Below are 9,214 nucleotides of genomic sequence, written 5' to 3'. Positions count from 1 at the left end.
ATTGTGGTTTCAAAATTAATCTTACCATGTTTAAAGCTAGAAAACAGTTAGGGCAGTGAGATAAAAGTTTAACAAGAAAAACATTTTTCATGACTCACAACACGAGAAAACATAGCTCACTGAGAAGACAGTTTCGAGGTTTCAAAGAAATGTCACAAAACTACAAAATTAACAATCCATCTCTATTTCCTTCCCATGCTGCAAATTCACATTTTCATGCAGAAACTACACATAAAAGATGTTACTTTTCCCAAATCCATTCTCACAGGAAACTATGACACAGTTTGACATATTGGTGTTCCTAAATTCATGTTTTTTCTGACCAAGGTTGTTACAAAGTTGGGTTTCTTCACGATTCTTTTACATTTCACACATAAACATAAGGCTATAAATACTACCACTGAATCCTGAGGTTCTGTGTGATACATTGATAAAACATCATTAGAAATATGTTGTCTAAAATCACAATGGTTATCACTTTCTCTGCAATTTTTATGACATTCCTTCTCTGTTCACCATCAGTGGGTGTATCTCTTGCAAGGTTACCACTACCATCACCAATCACAGGCCCTGAATCTCTAGCATTTGATCGAAACGGTGGAGGGCCATACGTTGGTGTTTCTGATGGAAGAATTCTCAAATACGTTGGTCCAAGGGGATTCCAGGAATATGGCTACACTTCACCAACCAGGTAAACTTCAAACACTCATCCAATTCTACTCTGTCTTAGTCTCAATGAACTCTGTGACACTATCCGAAGATTATCCTATGTTTTGATGTTGGTTTGGTGGTCGAATTCAGGAACAAAACATTGTGTGATGGGCTTGCTGATTTCTCAGAAGTCCAAGCACAATGTGGAAGACCTTTAGGATTACGTTTCAACCATCAAACAAACGAACTATATGTCGCAGATGCTTATTTTGGGCTTGTGAAGATCGGACCCAATGGTGGAGCACCGATTCAATCTTTCAAAATTCTGCAATCACAAGAGAATCGTGGCAACTTCACTTTTGACTTTCTTGATGGAATTGACATTGATATGGACACTGGAATCATTTATTTAACCCAAGCTAGTACTAACTTCCGTTTCAGGTAAATTAAGTTATCATAAATAATTTTATTCCTTTGCATTTTTAAATGAAAATCTCAAATTTTATTCGTTTGCATTTTTCAGGGATGCAAGAGCACTAGAAAACAGTAGAGATCAAACGGGGAGCTTATTCTCAGTAGACCCGAAGAAGAACGAAACAAGAGTTTTGATGAGAAATCTTGCATTGGCAGCTGGGGTGGCAGTGAGCAGAGATGGATCATTTGTTGTTGTGAGCGAATACTTGGGAAATAGAATCCAAAGGTTTTGGCTGAAAGGTCCAAGAGCAAATTCTTCTGATTTATTCTTGCAACTAAGGGGAAGACCAGACAACATTAGGACCAACTCAAGGGGACAATTCTGGATTGCTGTTAATGATGTTTTACTACCAAATCCACCTTCAAGGCCTGTTATCATACCCAGAGGACTCAGAGTAGGAGAGAACGGTGTCGTTTCTCGGATTGTGTCTCTTGTTCGAGAGTTAGGAAGTGAGACAGTGAGTGAGGTTCATGAACACAATGGGACACTCTATTCTGGCTCCTTGCATGCTTCTTATGTTTCCATTTCTACTGTCTTTTAGTTTATCTATGTCAACTTTCAACCACACCAATAAACAAATTATTCATCCCTACTCTCTGTTTTACTCAATCGTGGATAGGGATGAAATAAATATTTCTTAAAAAATAGTTATACAATTAATAAAAAGTTTAAATATAAATATTGCCATAATTTTTATTTACTATGTTTTTTTCTAGTGTTTAACTTTAAATATAAATATAAATTATACATTATTTGTTTCATAAAAAATAAAAATAATGAACTAATGCAACTGGTGGTGTATGCTTATAAAGAAGAAGAAAATAATTTCGACATTAAATTTAAATTTATTATTATAATAAATTTTGATTGATCTTTAAATATTAAAAGATAAATAGTATAATCTTATTAATTAAATAATGTTAATTATTTTTTGTTCTAAACAACATTTTAAACTTCCATTTAAATCAAAACTTATAAATAGTGTAAATAGGTTAAATACTAACTTAGAATGTTATTTTATTGGTAAAAATATATAAAATAATTAAATTATAAAGAATATATATATATATATATATATATATATATATATATATATATATGTATGTATGTATGTATGTATATATATATAAAATTTGAAATAAAAATGAATTTTAATTTGTTATCAAAATTTATAAACTAAAAACATATTTAAAAAATATGAGAAAATATATATTATTGTTTTTTTTTATGTGTCTTGCACACTAGAAGACATAGACAAATTAGGCAACTAAAAAGTCTAAAATAATTCTAGAAATAACACAGATTCATAAAGAAAAATATATTAAAATTATAAAGTTGCTACATTATATTTACAAACTGAGATTAATAACGTTATACATATATTATAATATATGAGAGTTGAAGACTGGGCCTAGGCAAGCCCAATAGGAGACTGGCCAGACCCAAACATGAATCGAATAAATAAACCCTAGCTGAATGGTTTAAGGGTTGTTTGTTGATTTTTCAATTGAGAGCGCGTAGAGAGATCGAAAGAGAGAGAGATGGGGAGCGACAGCGAGACAGAGAGATCGGTGCAAAAGGAGAAGGAGAAGAAGAAGATGCAGTCTCTAGCTCCCATAGCTAAGCCGCTTGCTGGCAAGAAGCTTTGCAAGCGTACCCTTAAACTTGTTCGCAGAGGTAATTTTTCTTCTCCCAAACGCTCTTTTTCATTCTTCTTCTTCCTTTTAATGTTCTGTTCTTTCAGCCGCCGAACACAAATGCTTAAAGAGAGGAGTCAAGGAGGTCGTTAAAAGCATTAGGAGAGGTCAGAAAGGGTATGTTTTTTCCTCATCTGTCCACCAAATCATCTCTCATGCAACGTCACTCTTCCATAACCGCTTACCCTAATTTTCTGCCTTTTTCATCGTTTCAGATTCTGTGTTATCGCTGGCAACATTTCGCCGATTGATGTCATCACCCATGTTCCCGTTCTCTGTGAAGAGTCTGACATTCCATACGTATATGTCCCATCCAAAGAAGTATGTCATCACTGGTTTTTACATTTTCTTTTTGCAGGAAATTCATTGCATGTTTGTCTATGTATGCTACTAATCTAATTAATCATAATGAATTAAACCCAACTGGGTGTTCTTTTTTTGTGAAGAATATGAATTGAATAGATAAAGAATTACGTTATCTATATCTTTTATTTTTAAATCACTTTTCAATTTGAAAAATATTTATTCTATATGAAGAATTGCATAATAAGATGAAACTGTTTTGGCTCAGTTACTCAACTGATGATCTTTTTAGCTGTCCCTTCCTGTTTTAATTCTTGACTGATCTGAGTTTTGAAGTGAAGTTTTAAATCACTTACCTATGCTTGTAGTACTGACTTTATTAGTTTTTTGTTCTGAATCTACACGTTTTTTCTTCTAAAGCATGTCATTTTTTCACTTTGAGTGTGGGTGTAAGAGTAGAAGATCGATATTGTTCTAATGTTGTTGATTCCTTTTCTTCTGTGTTGATGAAACTCTAGTTACTAGACAGTTTAATTTAACCTTTGTTGTTTATATCGTTTTCCCAGGATCTGGCTGGTGCAGGAGCAACAAAGAGGCCTACTTGCTGTGTTTTGGTACAGACGAAACCTGCAAAGGGTGAATTAGAGCATGAGGAACAAGAGAAACTAAAGTCTGACTATGATCAAGTTGTGTCGGAAGTTAAGAAGCTTGCAGCTTCACTTTTTTGAACCAACCACACATGTATCTGTATTGTTTGTTCTAGACGGATTCGCATGTGGTGGTAGTGTATCATACAATGAATTCATGTATGAGTTTAATTATTTTCCTATCTTGCTTAACAGTTTCTTATCATATAGTTTACCGCTACCTTGATCATTTCACTGGGTTCATCCTTTTCCCACGAGGAAAGGCTGAAATCATCCTGATTAGAATTTAGATTGTTTTAGTTGGTCATACTTTTCTACAATCTATACAGGGTTTTGGATATCCTTTTTCTTTATCTCATGAATTTTAGAATAGGATGGTTTGCGAAAAAAATGTTTTTGAAACTGGTTTTTTCATGTACCTTAGAAGGGGATGTGTTAAATTAAAAGGACTGGTTTGTACATAATCCCTCAAAGTTTGCAGTAGTTCTTAAGTTTGTCATTCAATTAGAGTGCTTGAAGGGGATGACGACTAATTGTACGTTATTACTCCAGTAAAGGCATGTTTTTAGCAAATAATTAAAAAAATTATAGGAAATGTGTTTTTGGTTACTTCATGTTCTTAGCCAAGTTGATTTTGGTTTTATTATCAAATAATTTAATTAGTCTTTTAAGCTTCGAATTTAATTCTTCATCATAAGTAAAGTGAAGTGAGAAGGGTGATTATTTATGAACGATCCTTGGTTTCTTGATACTAACCCAGTTTCTTTTATTGTACAAACAAACCATGTGCGTTTGGATGTATAAGCAGAATAGAAATTGTGCTGTTAACTACATGATTACATGATGGAACTAATACCAATAGTGCCATATATTTTTGCAAAATGATTGGAGGAGTTCATTATCTTAGTCTAACTTGTTCTTATTTGTCGTTTGTCAAGAACAAGTTATCTCAGTTTAGTGTATTAAACCTACTAATCTTCTGCAACATCTCAAACCTCTGCTTTGTTGCATTAAACCCTGCATCAACTTTTGTATTCTGTGTTAGCAATCTTCCTCCTTCAACTTGTTGGGATCTAAATTTTAATGATAAAAATCCACATCAATCTATGTCATATTGTTTAGTGGCAACCCATATCATGGTTCTATAAAAAGTAAAGAATAGTTGTGAGATCCTCCCTGGAATCAAAGCACAGGGTTGTCATTATTGCAACATTTGAGCTATTTGGTTGATAATGAAATTGGAAGTATCCATGTAGTAAACATTTACTTTACTCTTGAAATTGTATTTTTTGTGCCTTCCAAAGACAAATTGTAAAAATTTTCTAACCAACAACTACGTGTTTTCAAGAATTAATAATAAGATAGAAATCACAAACGATGACTTTATAATTGGTGGTTTGTCCTAATAGGTACCTATTACAAGGAAAACGTTTCTTTAACAACACAAATTTGACAACGACACATGTCGTTGTGTCATTTGTTGTTTTAACTGATTTCTTTTTAAACTTTAATTTTGATTTGGAGGGCGTTTTTGGAAAGAAAAAAGCTGAAACATGTTGGCGCCTTTCACAAAGCGAATTTCAACCCTACGAAACTCTCTCACCAGTGTTTCGTTCTTCATTTCGAAACTCTCGCTTCTTCACCGAAGTGCTCTTAGTCTACCACTGTGAAAATCGTGCTTGGGTCCACCGTTATCTCTGGACGAAGTCGTGTGTGTCGCCGTTTTTCGTTCCACCGCCAAAGTGAAAAATTGAAAGGTTTCGTTTTTTCACTGTCGTCGTTGTTCCTTTGTCGGTTGGGTGCAGTGGTGACTTTGTCAGCAGCGATTTTCATCTTTTATCCAAAGGTATTGTTTATTCACACACTGTATTGCGCTTCGTTCGTGTGGGTCTTTGGTTTGTCAATGGTTTCTTCCTTTGTTTGTACTCTGTATCGTGCAATGGATGTGGTTACCTATTTTCCCCTTCCAACTTCCAAACTCTTTCTATGAATATTTCACTTTCCATGTGTTTAAAGTTGCTTTTAGGTTGAAGATGTTCACATGCATAGGCTAGCTCATAGACTTTCTCTTGAAATAATGTTTCATTAACGACAAAAAATATAGATGTTTACATGCAGGCTAAATTTTCCATTGTTTAATCCCATTTGTTCCCTTTAAGTGGTAGGAGTTTTCAAAGACAAAGTTTTAATAGACTAGCAAAAAATTATATTGTGTTATTGTCTCATGATTTTCGTTCAATATATTAATTGGTATGTGAGTGGTATTGTCGGGACGTTGGTGATTGAGTTAATCTATATATAAGTTATACAAATTAATTATGGTATCTGTTCTGATTCGGTCAAGGATAGAATGAATCTGTATGTGTGTTAGAATGAAGTTAAAGTGGTAAATTATGATTCGATGATGATTTAGCTTTGAAGGGAAAATTTATACTCTATTAGAATGATAATTGAATGTTGTTCTGTGTGAAATAACTCTGTAAAATTTGTGAATGTTGGATGAATTATGATATTATTAGTTGTTGATTGTGGAACCATGGTATTTTTTGTGTGTTTACCTGGTCTGAATTAGTATGGAGATGTTGAGTATGAGTTGTATAGATGAAGAATGAGATATATACATGTAAATAACATNACCAATTGGTTGAATCTGTGATCAGTAGTAATTGAAATTTGTTTTATAAAATGCATGATGAATTATAATATTTGTGGTTTGGTTAAAAGTATTGAAGAAAAATATGGGCTGTTTGATTAAAATTTTGCACCAAAAGCGTTGTTGTTTGACTGTTAAATTCTGCACCAAAGTCCTTTGTATGACACTAAGTAAACTATTAATTATTGGCATGAAAATGCTTGTTGTACTGCATTGTCTTTAGGCTAATTTGTGCATTAAAACTGTTTGTTGTTTGTTGAAATCAGTATAAAATTGCTTATTGTTTTGTTGTTATAGCATTATGAAATCTTGCAGTATTAGACTGATTTGATTGTTGTTACTGCATCAAAAATCTCCACTGTTTTAACATAAAAATGCTGCAGAAAAAAAATTAATGTTGTTTTATACTAAACTCTGCAGAAAACCTTGCTATTGTGTTAGAAAATATGCATAAAAATGTGTCACTGTTTGTCGAGATTTGGAACATTATATAGAGATAGTATTAGATATACATTTTTAAGATCTTGCATATGTTTTAGAACTCACGCAGGAAATATAGGGTCACAGTGTTTTCTTTTGTAATTTAGTGATAATAATTTGGTGTAGAAATATATTTTACATTATCAATTATTTACAATATATTTGTTATGAAGCTATAAGAAGGATGCAATATCATTATCTTTTCCCTCNGTTTATATATACTTCTCTAGTCAAATCAATGGGGTAAGCAATGCCTTGTTGGTGATATTGGTTAATTATCAAGAAACGGCCAAGCAATATATGTATCCAAGTGACTCTTTCTGAGTATCGGATGACCATAGCAATTTTTATCATATTGATTCTTTGAGTATTGGTTGTTCCATTGNCATGACTAATCTAGTTCATTTTCACGTACAGAGTAAACTAGTGTATTAACATTTGGCAATATTAGTTTGTTACCCATAAAATACTAAGNTAACTATATACTAATTGAAAATTTGAAATGTTAATGTATTTTTTAGAAATTATATTTAACTAATTTAAACCCCTTTAAATTATTGATAAGATTTATATTTATCTGATTTATTACTATATTAGGTTAAGCATTAAAGGTTTAATCTGATCATTAATGGATAAATAGATTTTTAATCTAATTAACTTTTCTTCTACTAGATGCTTTTATATTAATAAAATTTGTGGTGAACTGGTGGTGGGACCTCCAAGATTAATANATGTTAGATTATAAATTTGTTGCACTAGATCCAGGGCCAAAAAAGAGTAGTGATAAATGGAACTTTTTATTGTGGAATAGATTAAGTGAAAAGACAAAAAATATAGAAAAGAAACACATAAAGTAAGAAGTTTTAATAAGTAGTTTGATAGAAAAAAGAACCCACAAATTCTTCCTTCTGCATATCCAACTGTGGGTATAAAGGATATATATATATATATATATGACACGGGAGGACAAGGCACGTAGTTGCTGAAGTTCAATTTTATGTTGCCCTGTGGTAATTAAAGTTAGTTGATGTGTCTAACGTTGCTTCATTTATGTAATATTTATCTATTACCTATAAACCTTTTTGCTGTTTCATCTTGACATTACAAATACCATTGTGTCCATGCATCTTTTTCTTTTTNTTTTCTTTCTATGGAAACTTTTATTTTCTTTTTATTTTGCTCTTTCATTCTTGATTTAATTGTTGAAATTTCTTGGTATACAAATGTAGGTTAAATTATGCATTTATAAATATTACATTATATATTTACATTGTTTCTAAAGTAACATTTATGTTTTTTTCAGGAGGAATTTGCTGCATTTAGGAAGAAGTATATATGTGACTGGATCCTAGACGAGGACAACGTCCGAAGATTTCAAACGCTGCAACATTTTGGATTACTATAACATTAGAAATGTGTTGTTGGTTTAGATTGTTATTATATAGCAAATGAATAGACATTGTACAAATTTATACTATTAAATTTTTTTACAGAATTGTATAAGATTATATCAAATGAATACAACTAAACTATTCTTGATTAAATATCCTTCATATTCATTTTCTTTGTCTGTTTTTTTGGTTGAGCGAGTTTATTCATTACCTTGTTTAAGTCAAAATTGATGTGTTATTGATAAGGAGTTGGACATAAACAATAGGTTTAAAATGGTTGTTGTTGATTGTCTGGAAGTTCTGTTTTTGGAAGACAATTGTTCCCAATAGTGTAATGGATTACAAGGAAGATGTAATCGCTTATCACTGAAAAGACACGAATTTGTACTGACCTCCCAACCTACAAACACCTTTACCAGTGGAAAAATAGAAATNTGTACTAAAAGTTCAACGCTGCTCCCATGCTTTGGTAGAGGCACTCCCTAGTCTGTGCTTGGTCCTAAGTTGGTAATATTTTTTNAAGGATGTTGAGTTAAAAGGTTGATTTTCATGACCAAGGACCTGTTGCTTTAGTATAGACATGGTTGGTTAGTATTTCATACAAGTGTTGTTGTGAGGAAGAGTCAGATTAGCACTTATGCGCCCATGTAATCGATTACAGAGTGGTTATAATCGCTTACCAGTGAAAAAATAGAAATTTGTACCAAAAGTCCAACGCTGCTCCCTGGCTCTGGTAGAGGGGGCTCCCCAGTGTGTGGTGGGTACTGACTTAGTAAGAATTTAAGTTATGAATTTGAGATTACTGGTTGTTTTTTTAGGACCAACAACTGGTTAGGGGTTTGTGAGATTTTTTATCCAAGTGCATGTGTGAGGAAGAGGGACTTTGTGACTTATGTGCCCGTGTAATCGATTACAGA

The 9,214-nt window shown here is 32.5% G+C and overlaps 2 protein-coding genes across 2 annotated transcripts; both read left to right on the top strand.

Moving 5' to 3' along the window:
- Positions 1 to 431: 431 nt before the first annotated feature.
- On the top strand, positions 432 to 1,710 carry LOC106774756 (protein STRICTOSIDINE SYNTHASE-LIKE 12-like). Its single transcript, XM_014661794.2, has 3 exons — positions 432 to 691; positions 802 to 1,092; positions 1,175 to 1,710. The coding sequence occupies exons 1-3, from the start codon at positions 450 to 452 to the stop codon at positions 1,665 to 1,667; spliced, it is 1,026 nt and encodes a 341-aa protein (XP_014517280.1). The 5' UTR covers positions 432 to 449; the 3' UTR covers positions 1,668 to 1,710.
- Positions 1,711 to 2,612: 902 nt separating this feature from the next.
- Positions 2,613 to 3,993, top strand: LOC106775396 (H/ACA ribonucleoprotein complex subunit 2-like protein). Its single transcript, XM_014662519.2, has 4 exons — positions 2,613 to 2,803; positions 2,871 to 2,940; positions 3,039 to 3,144; positions 3,693 to 3,993. The coding sequence occupies exons 1-4, from the start codon at positions 2,668 to 2,670 to the stop codon at positions 3,852 to 3,854; spliced, it is 474 nt and encodes a 157-aa protein (XP_014518005.1). The 5' UTR covers positions 2,613 to 2,667; the 3' UTR covers positions 3,855 to 3,993.
- The last annotated feature ends 5,221 nt before the right edge of the window (positions 3,994 to 9,214 follow it).

Source organism: Vigna radiata, chromosome 10 (genome assembly GCF_000741045.1).
Source record: "Vigna radiata var. radiata cultivar VC1973A chromosome 10, Vradiata_ver6, whole genome shotgun sequence".
NCBI classification, from domain to species: Eukaryota; Viridiplantae; Streptophyta; class Magnoliopsida; order Fabales; family Fabaceae; genus Vigna; species Vigna radiata.
This window is presented reverse-complemented; position numbering and strand designations above follow the sequence as displayed.

Coding starts and splice junctions, on each gene's coding strand:
- LOC106774756 (XM_014661794.2), top strand. CDS start 450: ATGTTGTCTAAAATCACAATGGTTATCACTTTCTCTGCAATTTTTATG. Junction 692..801: donor GGCTACACTTCACCAACCAG/GTAAACTTCAAA, acceptor GGTCGAATTCAG/GAACAAAACATTGTGTGATG. Junction 1,093..1,174: donor AGTACTAACTTCCGTTTCAG/GTAAATTAAGTT, acceptor TGCATTTTTCAG/GGATGCAAGAGCACTAGAAA.
- LOC106775396 (XM_014662519.2), top strand. CDS start 2,668: ATGGGGAGCGACAGCGAGACAGAGAGATCGGTGCAAAAGGAGAAGGAG. Junction 2,804..2,870: donor CCTTAAACTTGTTCGCAGAG/GTAATTTTTCTT, acceptor CTGTTCTTTCAG/CCGCCGAACACAAATGCTTA. Junction 2,941..3,038: donor ATTAGGAGAGGTCAGAAAGG/GTATGTTTTTTC, acceptor TCATCGTTTCAG/ATTCTGTGTTATCGCTGGCA.